The 21,839-nt window shown below is 40.4% G+C and overlaps 1 protein-coding gene across 4 annotated transcripts in view; it reads left to right on the top strand.

Moving 5' to 3' along the window:
• Window positions 1-99: 99 nt before the first annotated feature.
• Window positions 100-21,839, top strand: part of AMMECR1 (AMMECR nuclear protein 1) — a 110,908-nt gene continuing 89,168 nt past the window's right edge. For all 4 annotated transcript variants that reach the window (XM_049644180.1, XM_049644179.1, XM_049644178.1 and 1 more), the window contains exon 1: window positions 100-611. In XM_049644180.1, coding sequence (XP_049500137.1) covers window positions 133-611 — 479 coding nt within the window. In that variant the 5' untranslated portion in view covers window positions 100-132. The remainder of the gene's footprint in view (window positions 612-21,839) is intronic.

Here is a 21,839-nt window from a genome sequence, read left to right as displayed (position 1 = left end):
GGGAAGCGGCGCGCGCGCGCCCCGCGAGCCCCTGGCGCGCCCCCGGCGGCCGGGGCCGCAGCGTGCTCGCCCCCGCCGCCAGCTCGCCTCACTTATGGGTCGGAAGCTCTGCGTGGGGGAGACTGTTCCAAGATGGCGGCGGGTTGCTGCGGGGTGAAGAAGCAGAAACTGTCCAGTTCGCCCCCCTCTGGCTCGGGTGGCGGTGGTGGCGCCTCCTCCTCCTCCCACTGCAGCGGAGAGAGCCAGTGCCGAGCTGGGGAGCTGGGACTAGGAGGCGCCGGCACGCGGCTCAACGGGCTGGGAGGTCTAGCCGGAGGAGGTAGCGGCAGTGGCTGTACCCTCTCGCCCCCCCAGGGCTGCGGCGGCGGCGGCGGCGGCGGGGGGATTTCCCTGTCGCCACCTCCGAGCTGCGGAGTGGGGACCCTACTTTCTACCCCGGCCGCCGCCACCGCTTCCTCGCCCTCCTTGTCGTCCGCCGCCTCGTCCTCATCGCCCGGCTCCCGGAAGATGGTGGTGTCAGCGGAGATGTGCTGCTTTTGCTTCGATGTGCTCTACTGTCACCTGTACGGATACCAGCAGCCCCGGACCCCCCGGTTCACCAACGAGCCCTAGTGAGTACCGTGCCCTCCGCCGCCCTCTCCCTTGCGCTCGGGATGGGGCTCAGAGTTGAAGCAAAGTACGAGTCCGCCTGCCCGCCGGCGGTGGCCCCTGCCTCTCTCTCTGTCCGGGTCCCCGGAGCCACTCGACCTAAGTAAGGGAGGGCACCCCGCGCTTTCTGCCCTCCGAGGCAAGCACCCCACACTTGGAGCAGGGTGCTGCTGCAAGAGATGGCTCACTGGTTCCCAAAGGTAGTTCGCTTTCTCTTTGCGATAACTTCGAGGAGTTTTGACCCTTTCCTTCTCTCCTTCGCCACCCCGCGTTCCCACCGCCCTGGTTTTGGAGATCTGGATTACTCAAGGTGTTGACCTCTCCTCACTTTGGTTTCCATTTACCCCACGTGAAAGCCCCGCCAGTATTCCCGCCCCGCGTACCTTGCACAAGGAGAGTTACCATCCCATTGCAGGGTGAAAGCAACTATCCAACTTCTGCTAGTGATGGAACTTAGCTCCGGAGCTTATGAGGTTACCCGTCTTTTCCTTCGGGTTTCCTTGAGTCCGGGGGAAGGAGGAGGTTTTTTTTGAAAAACACATTTTCCCTTCCTACCTATTTTTATCCGAACATACCCATTAAAATGTGTTTCTAGTGAAGCGCACCGCCAGCTCTCTCACAGAAGAGTGAGACCTCTTTTTTTTTTTTTTTTGTTAATTCCACCGTCTGCGTAATAGCTCATTCAGAGAGAGCTGTCCCCTATACAGTCACTGTCAGTTTGTACGTTAAGCGTGCATTCGCTTTTGTGTCGATTTCACTTGTAAGAAATCTATGTTAGGCTCCACGATTTGAGAGATAATTAAACAATCCCAACAGTGAGTGTGTAGGAATTTTTATGCTTTCTTTTGGCTTGTGTACTTTAAGTTATTTTACCCTTCAAGTGTGGTTGAAATTGTTTAAAATAGCAGTTACAGCTAAAAGCAGGTTAATTCTAATCCCCATCCATTTGGATGTGTGGGAGATGGGGCATATGGTTTTTTTTTTTAATGTGTAAACTGAGTGTAAACTGATTTTTTGAGTTAAATGCTAGACAGAATGTAAAGCCCAAGGAAGGGCAGAATGACAAAGAGGGTAATTGTTTTTATTATGAGTTCTTAGCATCATCAACAACAAAAATAATAGAGAAAAATTTCTGTGAAACTTCTAGTGAAAACCATCAACCCTTTTCCTAGCTAACACAAGTGCCCCTTGTCGCCATATCATAAATACCTGAATTGATGTTCTTTTCAAACTGCTTCTTTTCATTTTGTGAGATTAGGGGATTAGACTACTATTGGATAAGTATAAACACTTCTGCCTAGACTAAAAATATTAAATTAATATGTAAAGTGCAAATTGCAATAAAGTGTCCTGGTAATTTTAAATTTGTATTGTTTGTTTTCTTTGGCTTAGTACTTTAAATGTATTTAATTTTGTATTTTTGCCACTGTTCTGTGGTCTGTGCATTTTCATTCTGACTTGCTTCATCTTTGGGCATTTATTCATAAAAAATGCATGAAAGAGCATCCAGACTGACACTTTGCCCAGTAAACTAAATATTTTAGAAATTTCATAGTTTTAATTCTGGGAATGTACATCCTAAACCCACACCTTTAGTTAGCCAATTTGTTTTTTGGTTAAGAAGTCAGATTCATTTGAAAGAAACTGCCATGTAAAAAAAAAAAGATCTGTGAAATATTTATTAGCTTGAGTCACTTATTTGTGACTTCTCTGCCTTCTCTTGGATGTCTATGATGTATTAAAGCCAGTCGTGGGATGATACATAGGTTGGCTCTGCAAAGTCATGGGACTGCAAAAATTCACTCCTGTTCAGTTACATGACTTTGGCAAAGGCTGTTTTACTATTCACGCTCCGTTGCTCCAAAGCATATGAGAACACACTTTCAGGAGGTGCTATTTTCACACATTTTCAAGTGAGTTTGGGTTAACTGAATGACTATAACGAGAAGTTTAAAAGGAAAGTGAGCTTGACCAGTTCACACAGAAAAGGGTTTTGACGCTGTCATTTTAAGTGGCCACTTGGCACATGTTTTTAAGGTATTGCTTGTCTTCTAATACCCCATCCCCTGGATTTCTTTTTCATGGACTTAAACAGATAAGGCACACTTTTCACCATCACAGATATGTTGAAACAGTGGTGGAAGAATCATAACCATTACCATCTAGCAGGCCTTGAATGTGTCATGTGTTCAACAAAACAACTGATTTAGAAGAGACACTGATCACGACCAAAGGGAAGACAAACATTTACTTAAGGGGAAAGAGGACTGCGTCTTATTTTCATTTGTCTTAAAGTCATTTTTGAGGTGTACTGTGGAAAATTCGAGAAAATTTCCTAAAAGCAGTGTTTGATTGTGGGAGTGAAGTAACTAATCTCCTGACAGCGCCTTCATGACCACCACACATTTTCTGTTTTACATATTACGTATTTAACAGCATCGTGTACTTATTAGTGGCTTTGTGCTGGGGGGGCGGGGCATAAGCTGTAAATGGACATACTTCTTTTTTTCCCCGAGTTATTAGTATCACGTCATGAGCAGCAGTGTTTGAGGTCTTGTCTCTGTCCACCAAAAGGCATGCTTTCAACAACTCAGATTCTCACGTGTAAAAGCACATGGCTTTCACCCCTTCCTGGGGCCTTTCTGTCACAATGTCTGTACGTAGTGAAATCTGCCTTTTACAGGTTTAGAAGTTCTAGATCAAATTACGCTTCCATTCTGAAAGATTATTAGAAATTTCCTCTATGTGTTTCAGGTTTGGGGAAAGGATGCCAATATATGAACAGGCTGTATGGATACAAATTCTTCACTGTTGGTGGCTGTTTCTTGGAGTACCTATCCACCGCACAGAGGTGGCAGTAGCTACAGCTTGAGAGGACAGTGAAAACTTGTTTAATGGAAGACAGATAACATTCATGTTAAAAGTTAGGAACGCATTACTAAATCCCTGGTCTCCATTGTACAGGCCCATTTGCCCACAGAAATAAGGTTTAAGACATGATTTTAAACGTGACTTTGGTTGCTTTTTACTATTCAAAATCCGAGGTCTTGGACTCATGTGGGAACCCAGACAGTCATGTTACAGGAAACCATTTGCTACAATAAAGGGATCCACTGTGCCAAGTGTTGAGCCGGTTAGATTCGAAGCGGCGGTTCTCAACTTTGGCCACCCAGTGGAACCCTTGGGGAATTATTCAACCTATGGATACCCACCCCACAATCCCAGAGATTCGGATTGAGTTGGTCCTGGATGGGGCCTGGACATCAGGATTATTAAATGCTCCTCAGGTGATTTTACTGTGCAGCTGAGGCAGAGAACCACCTGTTGTACAATATTCAGCTGGCCCTGTCTCCTGAGATTCACATGAACTTGGTCTGGGGTGGTGCCTGGGAACCCGTATTTTATAAGCAGCCCGGTGTATTTTTGGTAAACAACCGGTTTCAGAAACACTGGCAGTGTGGCCTGCTGAAGACTTGACCCGGGAGCTTGTGTGACGTGGAGGCTCTCAGGTCGCACCTCAGACCTGCTGGATTTGAATCTGCATTCGAACAAGCTCCCCAGGTGATTCGTCTGCACTTTAAAGTTTGAAGGGGAGCGGTTCTCCAACTTTAAAGTACATCAGAATCTCCTGTAGTGCTTGTTAAAGCACAAATTGCTGGGCCCCATTCCCAGAGTTTCTGATTCAGTCTGCCTGGGGTGGGGCCCTGAATTTGCATCTCTAACCAGCTCCCTGGTGAAGCGCTCCTGCGGTTCCCAGGACCACAGGGCTGAGACCCACTGGGTTATAGAGTTGTGGGGACCCCAGGAAAGTCCTGGAGCAACTGTAAAGGGAAGGGCAGTTTCCACCGCCAGTTTTCCAGTAAAGCACTTCCTGCTTCCATGTCACTATCCTTTGTCATGTTCTTTCTAACCTAGCACCAGGGAGATTGAATGCTGCCAAGATCATAGTAAGAGTCCCAGGTTCTTGGGATGGTTTCTGTCTGCAGTAGGGGGGAGGGGTGACTCTTAGAAACCGGTGGTGTGATTTTCGGTCTTCCCCCCACCCCCGGAAATGTTAAACGTGAGGGGCACATTTTAGGGGTTAAAAACAGCACAAATATGGTATCTTAAAGTGAGTTGTATTGATTTTGGTAAGGAAAGCCCCCTTTTGTTGCCATAAAAAAATGCTTTGATGATTAGCTCAACTAACACGTTGTGATAAAATTTTAAAAGCTTTTCCTTACACTTATGCTTGCCGGATTGGATTTTAAGAATTTCCCTCATTAACAAAGAAGTATAAAAGGATCCTGCCAAGGCACTGGGATTGTTCAGTCTTCTATGTTTAATGCTGTGTTGCATGTCACGTCCCATGAACTATTTGTTTTAATCTCCTTACCACCTTTGAAGTTAATGCAGCCCTACATTGTGTATAGACCATGGCTCATAAAAGATACTTTACTATTAACATCAATACTATGGTTTTCCATTGCAGTGAATGACATATAGTTTTAAAAAATCCACCCCTGGACATGCAGCTCTTGAGAGACTCCAATCAGGTGTTTGAACAGTTAACTCTTTCTTGTCTTGTCACAGCAGTCAAATTACTGTTTTCCAGCATACTTGGGAGGAATTGGGTTGTTTTAGAAAGGCGAAGTAGTAACAGTCCTGTGACATGTTTAAAAAGGTGATTGGACAGTGCAGCTCAGGTCAAAGTGATATTAATGCAGCATTTTAAACACAAGCTATTATATTTCTATTGTGTCTTTTTTAATGAAGACTGACCAGAATAGCCAGAAGGTTTATCTGTCTATTGCAGATGATGCTACTGGGCCAGTACAGATTTCCCTACCTATGTTGGCATAGTGGTTGGCATAATTTTTCTTCAAAAAAAAAAAAAAAAACACCACACATCTTGTCTGGAAAATTGTTGAGCACTTTTGAAGGTATTATGCAGGTTTTTCTTCAACAATGTTGATTTCCATTGGAGGGCAATCTAGTGTCGTGTCTTATACAAAAGAAAGCAGGCACGCCCCCAGTTTGTCATGTATTCTGTAAAAAAAAACAGCCAGTGACTGAAATGGAAGGATGTAGAAATATAAGTTACAAAATTATTTTTATATCCATGCATAAAGGTGTATGTAGGACAAGGTATATTTAGTTAAAAAGAAAAACTCAAAGCTTATTTTACCTTCTCCCCCATGTGGCCAAAGGGAGTGATCATCTAGCTCATAATTTTGCTTGCTTAGGAATAGTGTTTGTGCTGCATCAGGTCCCATTTAGTGGGTGGCAACCAAGCAGGGATCTTTGCTGGGATCTCTCAGTCCAATAGGAAGAAAGACCACTGCTGAGAAAGTGACAAATGCTCTGTTAGCCCATGCGCATGAGTTGTTGGGGTGTTTTTCCCTAAGTACGGGTTTCACAGAGACACGCTAACGTTCACATTGCTGTCTTTAAAAAACTGTATACACTTTTTGAAATTGTTTTTGTGTTGAAACACTACACCTTATTATTGCAAAGGATTATAATTTTGAAGTCAGTTGGGCTTCCCACTTAGAGACCATCTTACTTTCTGAGAATGTGTATGTGTGAAACACTAAAACTTGTGCAATGAGATTAGTCAAAGTTCCCTATTTCAATAGGCGTTATTCTGTTCTCTCGATGTCACACATGCTTGCCTGTTTTAAAGCCGCACAATGACCGGGGCTTTTTACATTTAAATTTTCTTCAATAGTCTTTTTTTTTTTCTTTTAGAACTTGTGTAATAATGTCTCTTTTTGATACTGTTCTGAATCAATTAAGCTAAGTAAGTGAGGACCAGCAGTAAAAGCCAGGGGCTGCCAAGAATGGACTGTCAATGTGTAAGCTGTCTTTCCCCAATCAGTAATTGGGCGGTTGCTCACAGGACACTGGAGACAGTGTGGGAAGCCAGCGGTTGTGCAGGTGGGAAGAGTAGATTCCCCAACAGCAAACTTAGAGGTGAGCTTCTGTAGTTACAGTGCTGCTAAGAGCAAAAATGAGCTACAAGCTTACGTAGTAGAAATAAAAGAGCCCGAAGGAAGAAGCGTGGTGTAATAGTGTAGCTGGTTGGGTGGAGCATAGTTTATGTTTGGTCCAACAATAAGTGGCATCTTTTCTATCTAGTGTGGGTGTATTTTCTGCAGCCCTTAATGTACCATACTTGCAAACTTGCTCAACCTTAAAAGTGTTAGTTTTGAAAAGCTGCGTGGAAATTTTATGTCATTTTATGTTATCTTATGGAAAATAAAAAAAAAAACCCTGTTATTTCTTGTAGCCTGTACGTTAGGCCGAGTTCCTTGGTTGGAAAGCGAAGAAACAGTTCTGTCCTCACAGAGCTTACAGTCTTGTTCAAGGTGTGGTACAGACATCAAAGTCACTTCAAATGCTGACACTGCAATATATACATGATTGTATATGAATTAAAACAAAATGGAAAACACTGTACGTAAGCATGGTGATGCCATGGAATAAAGGAGTGGTTAGGAAGAAGGCTTTTGGGAGAGGATGACTCCTGAGCCAAGTTTTGAAATGGCAAGGGTACAGAGATCACTGGTGAAGAGTCTGGTGTGACCAGTAGATCTTGAAGTCTTACTGGCGGTTCTCGAACTCATTGGTCATCACCACACCTCTTGCCACAGTACGTGGGGATTCCCAGCAGCTGTCTTCAGCTGCCAGCTGGCACCCTCAGTATTCTTCATACCACTTCCCTTGCTCTGGTCTCAAAGATCAGAAAACTTCAAGGAAGCTCCAAGTAGGCTTTTGTCTTGGGAACCCTGTGGGAAGGCTGGATAAACGATAAGTGGATCTGGTTGTTGTTTTTCGTGTTAGGAAAAGAACAGTATTGACAGAAGAGCCCTCCAGGATGTAAGATGAATTGGAAGGAGAAGAGTCTCATGATAGGGGATACCAGCTAGGTTTGAGGTTCTGAGGGCACTAGGAAGACTGGCATTGGAAAAGTGGGGAAGCCACCCTAGGGGCAGAGTTCATGCATATAGGAATGTGGCAAAAGCAAGACGTGGAAGAAGGTATCAGCATATGCAGGGACTCGCACTCCAGGGCCAGGTTTTGTGTGGGAGTGGAAAGATTGCAGCTCACCTGTTTTTTGGCTGCCATCCTTGCCTCCTCTTTTCTTGGCTCTGGGCCTAGCTATTCTTGTGCTCAGGAAAAGTTTGTTCAACAGCTTAGTTGGAATGGCTATGAAATTTGATCACAAGTGTAAGAACCTCCCTCCCCCTTCACCTATTCCCAGTTGTATCTAAATTTGAGAGAAAGGAGAGGAAGACACGTTGGTTTATAGAATTTGGATCAAGTGTAAATATCCCTGAGATAGCTTTTGGGTGAGGACCTGAAATTAATTGACTGCATGTAAAGAGGCATTGCAGAAAAAGAAAATTCTACCAAATTCCCATTGCTGGGGGAAGTGAAAGGGAGAGAGGCTTTGAACATAATTTTGTTTACAAGCCTGAGGAACCAGGAGGATGGTGGTCCCACTAAAAACATGGAGCTGAAGGTATGGGAAAAACAAATAGTTGGCCAGGTGAAATCAGATTTCTCATTATGTGGTTTTTGAGTGTTGGCAGTTATCAAATGTCATTTCTTTTTCAATTAACAGAACCACAGAGCAGCGACAGAGCTATTGTGAGGGTTTGGTCAGTCTCTTGGATCCCTACAGCCTTCCCTGCCCTAGTTGGGACTTTGAATGCTCAGATGAGTAGAGATCAATGATAGTTTTCAGCTTTGTATTGCTAGTAAAATACTTGACAGAATGTTGGGTCTCCTGAATGTAGCCATATATATATATAATATGTGTGTGTGTGTGTGTGTGTGTGTGTATGTGTGTGTGTGTGTGTATGTGTGTGTGTATATATATATGTTATATATATGTATATTTATGTGTGTGTGTGTGTATATATATATATATTCCATTTGTAGAGCAGTCAGCGATTCTTATGTTTCCTTATGTGAATATCATAGCAGAGCATTCAGCAAAAATAGAGCCTCATGGAGGACCATCTCAAGAACTTGTAGTTTCAAACCTTGGATTAAAGGAAATTTCTGAAGGGCTGGAAGTACGGTCTGGTACTAGATTCTAGGTCCTGTGTCCTCAGGCTTAGCAAGTAAGAAATCAAACTGGATCCATTTTGCAGCTTTGCTCACAGTGAATGATAGATGCTATCAATGGACAGGACTGGCCATATTGCTTCATGGTCATTGTGATCTTCAGTGGATGGGCAAATGTGAAAGCTCTGCTTGAGTCCAGGCCTACTAATATTAGTTTTTTAAAAAATGAGGTCTGTGATAGTCTTGATGATTCTTGCCTTTCCTCTATCTGTTTCATTTTACAGATAATCCACACTGTGACCCAAAGCCACATGCAATGCTGGGAGAGCACAGTTGACTGTATTATGCAATATCCTGCCAGAAGATGCTGACCAGCTCTCTAGTAATGGAAAGTAGTGAGATTGACTTAACAGCCTATGTAGCTTGCCTGGCCATTCCATATATTTTCTGTAAGCATATGACACGCAGTTCTAGTAACGTACCTTGTATTGAGATTTTGGATTGCTGCAAGGTGTCAACACCAGATTCTCTGCTTTGCTTCAGGCATGAGTTGATCTCTGAGTCATTCTCATTGAATGGAATCTATGAAAAATTGGTTTTTGTGCTGTCAGCCTCTAGGCCCCACAGCCCTGTGACTGCCTCAAAGAGATGCTTATGTGTTAGCCACACTAGTGTGCTGCTTCTCTGTGACATTATTATGGCCTATGTAGCCTAACAACCATAGAGGCATAGATGTTTGGGGTGATATAGCTGGTGAAACTTGGGTCTCGGTATATATGTCATTGTAGTAAGAGAAATACCTTTTGTATCCTGATTTTGAACAACAGTGAGGTAAGTGTTTAGATGATGGGTCCTTTTTTACATCCTTTTCAAATTATTATTTGGTAAGTGGAAGCTGATGTTGGTAATTTGGTCACTAAGGGAGAATCTCACGAAGTCTTCTGGCCTTTTTCCATGTTAGAGCATTGCTTTCAAGGCATTTTACGAAGTTTCCCATGATTAAAACAAATCGACAACTCTCCATGCTTCCTTGGCACTCCAAACCCAAGACTTGCCATCAGCGTGGCATACTTGGTTTCTTAGTTCATGGAGTAGCTGTTTGATGTTAGGACTAGGTGTCAGGTAATCAGTGAGTAAAGGTTTTTGCATCTACCCCACCCTCTTGTCAGTTCAAAAAGCTCTCACAACAACAAATGGGAATGCTACTGTTCTCTTTCTCTGACACTAATAAGGTGATGATGTGTGGTTTCTGATGCGTTTTACCCCACCGACTCCTCAAACCATTGCTCTGTTTGGCAAGTCCTTTTGCAGAAATCTACTCTTTCACCATGGGAAACTCTGTGGAGAAAGAGAGTCACAGAGGGCTGGAGGCAGGAATGGAGGGCACATGGGAGCCAAGGAGGGAGAAAAATGCGATTATCGTCAAGTGAGGTGAAGCCTGGATTCAGGGAAGAAAAAGAAGACCTAGTGCCTGGTCTGGAGTAGGGCTGCCCCAAGAGGCATATTTTGCAATATTACAAACCCGGGGATACCTCCTTTAGAACCAGTGGCCATGGTGCTCTCGTTAAAAAAAAAAAAAAAAAAAAAAAAAAAATTCCTGAGAAAGAGATGCACAGCGTAAAATATAGTAATACTAGAAGACTTGTATATGCACCCCCTGAGTACTTCCAAGAGACCATGTTGAAATGAGAATGAGGTCTCTGGGCAAGTTTGGTGGCCATGGGACAGATAGCCTAAGTATACCCCAAACAGATAAAATGTAGGCACTCTCTGATCATCATTGTTTCTTTTTTTCTTGGCTTGTCTCCAAACATAGTTCTAAATCCTCAGGTGTTCAGATGTGTCTTATTTTTAGATCTGTGTTTTTTAGTGGTAAGAGATGTATGAAGTTTCATTTATAGCTTGCGCAGTTATTCTCCATAACCAAGATTATGGAGCAGATAATATTAAAGGATAGACTCAGCCATAATTTCAGACTGCAGAATGCGGTTATGCATAGGAAGGCATTCTGTTGACCAGATTCCGGTCTTCTATACCTTTTCTCCAGTGTCTCTCAACAGGACATACTATGGTCCATCTAATTTGCCGACTACATTCTCACAGATAACTGGAGGGTCGACCATTTTCAGTTAATCAGTTTCTCTTTAATCATACAGATGTATGCTTCTTTTAGAAAATTAATTGATATATCTATTAATTAGTGGTTAAAAAAACCACATAACGTGAGACCAACCCTCTTTCCAGATTTTTAAGTGTACAGTACAGTACTGATAACTGTAAGTGCCATGTTTAGCTTATTTTTTAAAGATTGTTTTTAAAGTTTATTTATTTGTTTTGAGAGAGAGAGAAAGAGCATGCATACGTGCACAAGCTGGGGAGGGGCAGGGAGAAAGAGAGAGAATCCCAGGCAGGCTCCACGCTCAGCTCAGTGTGGAGCAGGACACAGGGCTCAATCTTCTCACCAACCGGGAGATCGTGGCCTGAGCTGATATCGAGAATCTGACGCTTACCTGACTAAACCACCCTGGTGCCCCTAGCTGATTTTTTTTTAAGGTACGTGGTAGTGGCTCTACCCCAAAGCAACTAATGTTTCATTAGAATTTGGGAAATCTCTTAAAACTTAATCTTGCAAACATGTATCAGAGATGTACAAAGCTTATTGACAGGAGAGCCTAATTGAGGCTTTGAAGTATTTATTTTTCCAAGCTTACTGAACAGTATGAGTAAACTAGATTAAAGGCATTAGAGTCAGAAAGAACCGTTAAAAAATGTTTCACTCTAGTAGGGTGTCAGTATTTGACGTGGCATTTATCATTCACTTTATTAGTATACTTAATACCACCTATCTGTATTTGAATAGAGCTTGATTTTCTAGCTCTCTTTTTGCTCTCCTCTGTTCTTTATGGCTTTCTAATGAATTTGCTAATGATCATATAAGGAAACATCTTTGATAGGTAGGAACTTTGCCATTGTTTACTCAGTCTTAACAGCGAAAGGACCAAGGGCCAAGGCATTACAGGGGAACGTTCGTTTTGACAACTGAACCTGATATATCTGAGGAAATGTGTTTTCTAGAGAGATGGAAAATTGGAAAACACGTTGCCTAATGGGATACCATAAGTAAGGCCTTTTAAGTCCATATGTGTGTATATAAACCACTTTAGTTAAGCACTTCTTGAAATTGCTTCTTATTTGCTTTAATGAAAAGCTCATATCTAAAGCCAGTAGTGGAGTACTCACTTTGGGAGCACATATACTAAGTGTGGTAGTGGAATCTGAAATAATAGGTATGGTCAAGTCATGGGTCTTGAAAGTTGTTTATTTGCCTCATTGTCTACGCAACCAATGCGAGATTCTTTAGCGGAGGTATAGAAATTTTTTAATATTCTCCCTCAATTGTGATGCATTAATTTGGATTGTGGAGCAGTTTCTAACTTCTTCCATTTAGGGATGGCTTTGCAGCTTTAGAGAAGAAAGTAGAATTTCCACTATGATCATCCCTTTCCTTGCAGACCTTTTAAAATGAATATTTGTTTAAGCTTCAAGATTTATTTGACAATATTATCTTAAGATGGTGTATTTTACATCAAAACCTATCATTCACACCTGGTACTGCTCTTCATATTGTAAATTCTCATATTTCAGTTCAACAAGTCATATAGTGGTTATGGGTGGAACACCATGGGTATAAGGTAGAGGTCTATAAAATAGGCATAAGCCATGCTTCCTGCCCTTGAAAAGCTTGCAGTCATATTGAGGAGGTTCATTAAACAGATAATGGGGTCACATGATTTAACGGCTGAATAAAAGATGGAGACAATGAGGTCTGTAAGAGTTTGGACAAAGACTAATGTGGGCTTGGATTATACAGGAGGGCTTCATGGACAAAGTAGGATTCAGGCTGGGAAGACCTTTCACAGATGGATAAAGCATTCTAGACAGGGAAACAACTTAAAGACACAGAGGTCAGAAAGAGCATTATACAGTAGTCAGTGGGCACCAATCAAAGGTATATTGAAGTGGGGGAGATCGTAGCAAGAAAAGGGACTCGTCAAGCGATTGCTATAATTCAAACATTGGGAAATGAAGGTCTTCCAGTTGACAATTTTAAACTATTAATGGCCTGTGAATTGCTTCTTTCTTGGTAAAGTTTCCCTTTTGTCCAGTTAATTATGCCTCAGCAGCTCCTTTAATGTCATGAATGTCATGAAGCCTGGACAAGAGACTTGGAAATAACGTAAGCAGGAGTCTGCTGTGTAGACAAAGTGCTTTCATTTATCAATAGACATTCAGCATAAGTCAGTTAGATTAACACTGGTTACATCACCCTTTGCCTGAGTGCCTTCTACATTCAGTGTTCTTTTTTTCTTCAAAACTTCAGTGTCTCAAATGTGAAGTTGAGAAAGTTGAGTACCAACAAAGATTATGTAATTTAAAAAATAAGCTACCCTAATTATTATAGAATTAAATGGCTTTAAACCACTTTTTTCTCCTTAAATGAATGAAGAGATTTTACTTGGATGTTACAATTGTAACTCACATAAGGTAGGTCCTGGAAAATGATAATAATTATAGGAGAATTGTGTGCTAATCATTGAATGATGTTATTTATCAAATTAGCTTCAACATAGATTAGTCTAATGGGTATGTTCTTTCTGGTTCCTAACATGCCCTATTCTAGAATGCTACAACTCTAAGACACAAACTAGATAAACAAAATCTGTAAAAGTTTTATAGTGTTACCCAAAAACAAAACTCTAAAATGGTTTTCCTGAATTACAATAAAACAACATATTTTTATTTTATGTTGAACAAGATTTACCCGTTGAAGAAGAAAGAGCAGATTCTTAGTATTTTTGTTGATGATTTGTCTGTAATTATATGAGATATACGTTTAGGACCCAAAACAACTTTTTCAGTGATCACTGTAAAATTTAGTTTCCTTTCATTTTATTTTAGTAACTGTCTTCTTTTTTTCCTCCTGACTGTGTTTCAGAACAGAAGAAAATTATTTCCTAACTGTTAGACTGATCTCTGACAGGGTCTAGCCACATAACCATGAGTGTTGTGGCAACGTACTCAGGAAGGAAAAAAACAACACTGGCACAGTGCTTATTAGCAGTGTTCTCTGCCTAGTCAGTTCAGGGTTGTCGTTGTTGTTTTTTAATAAGTAAACGAGCTCTCCATGTCATAGCCTTGAAGTATGAATAATATGTAATTTGAATTACATGTTACTACAGTGAGGTAAAGGAATGCCAGATGTTAAAAGAAAAGAGTGGTAGTGAAGTCTTTTTGTGTCCAAGCTTTTGAAGAAGACATGGACTTTGACCTAGGGACACGATCGTAGACCTTTATTAATAAAGGTGAACACTCTCATCAAGAGAAGGAGAGGTGATTTTGTTTATACAGGGTTGCACCATTTAGATGCCAATTTCACTTTTCACAGGCTTCAAACAATAGGCACGTTAAATGGGCAGTGGCCTCCATAGTGTGGAGCACAATCAAGGAAAAAAAAAAAGGCAGTGGTTTTCCGTTTTGGCTATGGCAAGAGAACAAGCAAATCCTATTTTAAAGTGAAAAAAATGGGTGTGGGTCCAAAGGGTCCTGGTTCCTGTCTCCGTTGGCTGCTCTTAGAACCTTTGCTGTGTTTATTTCAGTACAGTCTAGAGAAATTCAAGTCAGTTTTTACAGAAGAGGAGCATTTCAGTCTTGAAGCTTTCTTTCACTTCCATGAAGAGTATAATTATTCACCATCCCATCATAACCATGTGTTAACCCTTTGCTAACTTAATTAACTTGCACCAGCCCAGCAGAGCCACTGGTGCTGTCTTGTTCTCAGAATTATTGTTATACTTATTTGTGTATTTTTGACTCCTTATCTCTCCCACCCCAAAATTGAAGTATAAGTCAAGGAATATCCTTCTCTTCCCCTTCCTCAACATAATTTCTCTTTGGAGCTTTGTCACTTTTGAGAGAAGCAGTCTTGAATATCTGAAGACTTTATAGCAACTGCATTAAGTAATTTTTGCCACTTAAATTCTAGTAGTGTTTACCACTTTGCATTATCTAGAAAGCTTGCTGGTTCTGCTAGTCTTCCAATTTGGGGAGGTGGTGGAGTGATGAGGAATAAGAGATTGTAAATTGATGACTTCTAAGTTTTTTCAAATAGTGGATTTGAATATCTAAAGGAGTGTGTTTAACTGGACTGATTTTCAATTTGGGGCAGTGCTAGATCTCAGAGATTTCTAGAAGTTTTTCTAAGAGGGTTTTAAAGCAGAGAATGAGAGATGGTCCGTTGGGTTCCTTCCTATGCCTTACCTGAAAGTGAGGATCTTTGTGTCTGTATGCATAACTAACACCAAAAGTTCTTTGTGGATTTATTTGATATTGTTTACTATTTGAAGACTGACCTGGCTACATGTAGTTATACACAGGAGGGACATGTGTTTATGATTCTTAAAGAGGCATAGCATAGGCTTTAATTGCCTGCTTATCTTTTACTCTATGATTCCATTCATATCGAATGTTGGAACACTTGGAAGGCTATTTGGTACTATTTATTTTTCTGGTGTTTTTATTTGGTACTATTTATTTTCTGGTGTTTTATTTTAAACTGTAGGTTCCCATATGTTTAGATAAATGCTTCCTACCTAATATTTCTACAGTCAGGAACTTTTCATCTAATGTCTAAGAATGGATTTTAGGGGGTCAGCAAACCATAGTGGATATCTTACATTTGGTGAAAAAAAGGAATACCTTTATTTGTTTTTATGGAAATTCTTGATGTGTCTGTTCTCACATTAATATAATTTAGATGAAGGAAAACAGATTTGAAGAAGCCTGACCCAAGGGATTTTAAGTTATCCTGAAAGCACAAATAATATTTTAGCATGTAATTTCCATCATAAAATATTTTATGGCAGACTTGTTTATGTCATAGTTCTGAGTCAAAGCTGAATTCAACACATTAGTCTTTAACTTATCCACAATTAATATCTTCTGGCTATGAACCAACACTGCTTCATGACTCTTAAACCATTTCCTTATATTAATCACCAGCTGTAGAAATGTGCTTTATTTGGGGGGGGGGCATTTAAAGAAAGAAAATGAAAAAATTTTTTCACGTCCTGAGTTACTGCATGGTTTACAATGCAAAGAAAACATCCAAGCGTCGTTGGATAACAGGATAGTTACTAACTTAGCAACTTATTCACCCATTTTAGCCTTAAAGTACACAAGATTCAGATTCTTCCAATTACCATCTCAGCAAAATGAAAAATCGTTTAATCAAGGACTTTAATGGTTGCTCATAAATTCCTGAAATTGCAGATTTTAAGTTCATGAATTCTAAAGATACATGGTAGGAAAAGCCTGCCATGTTATATACCTTCATTGTATGCTGATGTTGGTTTAAAAAAATATGTATGCAATAGGACAGGGAAAGTAAATGATAGCATCATAAGTATCACTGAGACTACTGTGGATTTGTATGAGTGATTTCCTCTATATTAAGGATCTGCTCAATTTAAATTGGTTTTCTTAGAAAAGATTTGAATGGCTTTGTAGTCACTCTTACAGTGTTTCAAACATTTAGTGAGTGATTCTCAACATTTTTCTTCCTGAAACATGACTCTGCCTTGCAGCATAATTCCCAAACCCAGCGTTTCGCATACAATTCCAGGTGCTACTTTAAGAGGGGAAGGTTGGTTACTTTGAAAGTATTATGCATTTGTTCTCATTCTTCTCCCCACTTCTCCCTCCCCTTCTCAAACATACACACACAAAGGTATGAACAGGTTGTTTTCATATCATACCTGCAGCTAAATTCATTCAGGACTCCCAGAACTACCTAAATGAAGAACCACTTACAATATGTTTGACTAGACATCTCCTAATTTAGTATGAGGATAATGCTACCATTGAGATCAAACTTTTTCACAACTTCGAGTTTGGTTTGGCAACATTGTAATGAATCATCAATTGTGTGGAGTAAAATAGTAAATTTTCTATTAAAATGAGTTTTAAAATGTTTATGATTCTTTAGAGAGTTCAAGACTTAGAGCTTATAATCACCATCCACCTCATTTCATCTATGGAATACATTGAGACCTTTTCTTAGTAACCTTTCATCTGTTACAACTCTAGGCATTGAACTAGATTCTGTGCTTTCAGTCTTACCATGAATTGGATAAGTCATCGTCTCTCTTGTCCTTTTATTTAAAATTAACATGTGAATCTTTAAAAAGTAATACTTAAATAACACTGAAAATGCAGCCAAATGTTGATAATAATAAATGCCTTTTTATCACACCTGTTATCAAAAAACACATTTATTTCCTGGTAGTCACCAAAGGTAAAATGGAATGTAAATCTAGGCTGATCATATTTTCTCTCTTCTAATTTTATAGATGTTGATGAATGCTTTAACCTAGCAATTTATGTGTAGATCTCACCAAGGACCCCCCTATATTTCTGGGTACTTTTAAGAGCTGAAGGTTACAGTCTTTTTAGAAGACACCAGTCTCAGAATGATTTTCAAACTCAAAAGGGGATTTCCAGAATATTGGCATAAGGATCTCAGAAAATCTACTCCTCTACAAAAGCAGCATGGACACTGGCAAAATTTTTCAAGACTAACCTTTTCAGAATTCTTGAAATTAATCAAAGACTTCCAACAACCTGAGGAGCATTTACTCATTAAAAACAGCTGATTTCCATGAGAACAGTGAGCTTTGTTGTGTTTTAACTTGCCCTATTCCTGTCTCCTTTTGCCCACTTGAAACCAGCAGCCATGCAACCACAGTAGCTGTGAAAACCAGTAGCCACTGGAGGGGTCAAGCTCCCCAAATATCCCTATCACCAAGAATTATCACTATTTGACCTGCCGAGCAGCTCCTGGAAGGGCTCCGTTCACAAGGCTTGTCTTTATTTGACCTGACTCATCCTTGCTCATTGGAAAAGCATTATCCTCAGGGCAGTTGTTGAAAACAGGCAAGGGCAATTGTTTAACATCGCGTCTGCCTGAGCTAGTGATCCCCGGAGAGGGCAAAGAAGAGGCTGGCCGAAAAACTTAAAAGGAGGATCTGGGGGTGCGATAGGGGGCTTTAACAAGCTCCAGGATATTCCTGGGTATCTAGAAGATCATGTGTAGGGCTGTGTGTATGCCCAGAAAAGACTTAAGGAGGCCCTATTTGCTCACCACTGGTTGACTTTAAGAACCTACGGAATCAGGAAATGAAGGCTAAAGCAGAGTTGTAAACTGCTGGAAGGCATGCCCCAACACACACACACACACACACACACACACACACACACGGTCTCTTGACATACGATGAAAGATCTACTGGTTCAAGACATTTTAGAAAATCTCTTTCCAATCATTAGCTGACCCCTAAGCTAACTGAGTGGAGACTTCAATTGGCCACACATGACAGGGAATACAGATTTGACAGAGTTAGTCCAGGGAAGTCACTAAACAAACAACAAACCTTGGGGAAGGATCTGATTTCCAAACTTGCTATGTTACATTATTTAAAATGTCCTCTTTTCAACAACAACAAAAAATAAAATACAAAGACCTAGGAAAGTATGACATACAGGGAGATGAACAGTCCATAGAAACTGTTTCTGAGGAAACTCAGATGTTGTGCTTATTAGTCAAAATTTTAAATGAACTATTATAAATCTATTAAAAGGAAATCATGTCTCAAGAATTAAAAGAAAGTATGTGAATGTCTCATCAAGTAAAGAATATCAATAAAGAGATAGGAATTATTTTAAAAAGAACCAAATGGAAAATTTGGAGTTGAAAATTTCAATGACTGAAATGAAAAATTTACCGATGTAGTTTAACAGCAGATGTGAATGACAGAATTAAGAATCAGCAAACTTGAGGATAGATTAATTGAGATTATATCCTCCAAGGATCAAGAAGAATGAATAAAAATGAGCAGAACCTAAGAGACCTGTGGGACACCAGCAACTATACCAATATATATATAGTAGGAGTCCCAGAAGGAGAAGGTGGGGCAGCAGAAAGAATATTTGAAGGAATAATGGCTGAAAATGTCCCAAATTTGTTAAAACAACAACAACAACAACAACAACAACAACAACACATCGATCTACAACATCCAAGGGGCTCAGATCAAAGTAGGATAAATTCAGAAGGATTTACACCTAGACACCTGATGGTCAAGTTGTTGAAAGCCAAAAACAAAGAGAATCTTGAATGCAGCATAGACAAGGGATCCTCAATAAGATTAACAGCTGATTTCTCATCAGAAAGCATGGAGGCCAGAAGGGCAGTGGGATAAAATATTCAAAGTGCTGAAATAAATGGATTGTCAACCAAGTATCCTATATCTAGCAAGACTGTCCTTCAGAAATGAAGGAAAAATTAGGACATTTCCAGATAAATGAAAACTTAGAGAATTTATTGCTACAGATCTGCTCTACAAGGAATACTAAAGGGAATCCTTCAGGCTGAAATAAAAGGACACTAGATAGTAACTTGAATGTACACAAAGAAATAGCACTGGTAAAGGTGACTACATAGATAAATATAAAAGACAGTGTAAAGGTATCCTTGTTTGTAACTTTTGTTCTATCTGATTTAAAAACCAGCTCAGGGGCGCCTGGGTAGTTCAGTCAGTGAAATGCCTGACTCTTGATTTTGGCTCAGGTCATGATCTCATGGTTGTGAGATTGAGCCCTGCATCAGGCTCCATGTGGGGTGTGGATCCTACGTAAGATTCTCCCTTTCCCTCTCCCTCTGCCCCTCCCCTGCTTGTGCTCTCTGTCTCTCTCTCATATCAATCAATCAATCAATCAGTAAAATAAAACACAGCCAAGTGAAGCAATAATTATAAAACTATTGATTGGCTTATCATGTACAAAGGTAATTTTAATGATGATAGTAGCTTAAAGGAGCAGGGTAGAGAACAGAGCTATAATGGAAGAGACATTTTGTACACTGTTGACATTGGTCACTATTAATCTGAACTAGATTTTTTTAAATTAGATGTTAATTATAGCTCCCAAGGCAGCCATTGAGAAAATGACTCAAGCTAGAGTAAAGAATTGGTAGTTAGCTTTAGAAATCTCATTACTTTGCCATGCAGGTTAGATTCTGGGAGTGCAATTATAGATTCCTTATTTTCTTTTTTTTTTTTTTTTATTTTACTTTTGGGACAGAGAGAGACAGAGCATGAACGGGGGAGGGGCAGAGAGAGAGGGAGACACAGAATCGGAAACAGGCTCCAGGCTCCGAGCCATCAGCCCAGAGCCTGACGCGGGGCTCGAACTCACGGACCGCGAGATCGTGACCTGGCTGAAGTCGGACGCTTAACCGACTGCGCCACCCAGGCACCCCGATAGATTCCTTATTTTCAAAGTGAAGTTTTATTTGAAAGTTTTTCATATGCTGTAAACAGGTTGAAGTATATTGCCTACATAGCATATTTTGGGCTCTTTCCAGGTAAACCTTAATAAAATACTAAGAAAACTTCATACTTACCAATTCTCAGAACAATCTCATGAACTAAGAGTTTGTTCTTACCCAGTTTTTAAGATGGGAAAACTATAGCAAAGAGAATTTAAGCCTTGCCTGTTTCTTCTTAGCAGGATTTCTAACATTGTGAAAGTTGCGGTACTCAAGCTTTGGTTTTATAACTTAGTCCTCCCCTCTCCTAAAAGTGGTTAATGGCACATATTTATCTTTTGATATTAAAATTAATGTGTTTAAGGGGCACCTGGGTGGCTCAGTCATTTAGGCATCTGGCTTCAGCTCAGGTCACAATCTCATGGTTTGTGAGTTTGAGCCTGGTGTCTGTCTGCTGTCAACAGGAAGCCCACGTCGGATCCTCTGTCCCCCTGTCTCTCTGCCTCTCCCCTGCTCACATTCCCTCTCTCTCTCACTCTATCAAAAATAAAAAAATAAAATAAGTACTTAAAATTAATATATTTAAGGTGCACCTGGGTGGCTCAGTAGGTTACATGTCCGACTCTTGGTTTTGGCTCAGGTCATGATCTTGCACTTCGGGGGTTCAAGCCCTGCATTGGGCTCTGTGCTGATAGCATGGAGCCTGCTTGGGATTCTCTCTCTCCCTCTCTCTCTGCCCCTCCCATGCTCACGCTGTCTCTCTCTCAAAAGAAATAAACTTAAAAAAATAAAAATATGTTTAAGAATTTTATGATACCTCTCAAGGTTAACTGACAAGTTAAAAATCTCTCCCTGAGCTTGCTTCCCTCTCTTCTAGAACTAATTCAAAGAGACCTTCAGTCTGATGTGTAGCATCTGTCACAAAAAGTATATATCTATTGCCTAGAAAGTTGTTTTTAGGGGCCCCTGGGTGGCTCAGTCATTTAAGTGGCTGACTTCGGCACAGGTCATGATTTCACGGTTTCTGAGTTCAAGCCCTGCGTCGGGCTCTGTTCTGACAGCTCAGAGCCTGGAGCCTGCTTCAGATTCTTTGTCTCCCCCTCTCTCTGCCCCTACCCCACTCACACACTCTCTCTCTCAAAAAATGAACATTAAAAAAATTCAAAGAAAGTGGCTTTTAGCTCAAGTAGAGGTCTTAAGAGACTGTGAGAAAAATTTTTTTCTTTTCTGAAATAAGTATAGCACATCAATTAAAAAAATGTTGAAGTGTTTTCACAGAAATTTTGAATTTTAGAAATAAATCATCTGTCAGTCTGCAAATTAAATGCATCCTTGAAAAAGTTAATGCAAATAAGTATTTGTTAAGAATTTACTATGACCAAGGCATTGCAGGAGATTCAAGGATAGGTAAGATGTTTTTCTTGCCCTCATCAAGGCTTGTTATTAGGACAAGTGTGAAGTGTTGTAATATTTAATTAATTTTATATTAATGCTGACTTCAAAAACAAGAAAGAAGAACTGTAGAGTTGTAGTATGACCTAACCTCTTGGAATGTTCATAACCTAACTAACAAAGTACGGAATGGACTTACAGGTCTAGATGATAAATTCTGTTATAACCCACATTATAATACTGGTGACTTGTTCCTACTGGGAGAAAATCAGCTGTAACTTTGACTCGCTTTCAGTTCTGTTGGTTTGAGGAAGAAGTAATGTGGCCGACACAATGACTCAAAGCTCCGAACAGTTTT

Source organism: Panthera uncia, chromosome X (genome assembly GCF_023721935.1).
Source record: "Panthera uncia isolate 11264 chromosome X, Puncia_PCG_1.0, whole genome shotgun sequence".
In the NCBI taxonomy this organism is placed as follows: Eukaryota; Metazoa; Chordata; class Mammalia; order Carnivora; family Felidae; genus Panthera; species Panthera uncia.
The sequence above is the reverse complement of the archived record's forward strand: the minus strand, read 5'-3'. Positions and strand labels throughout refer to the sequence as shown.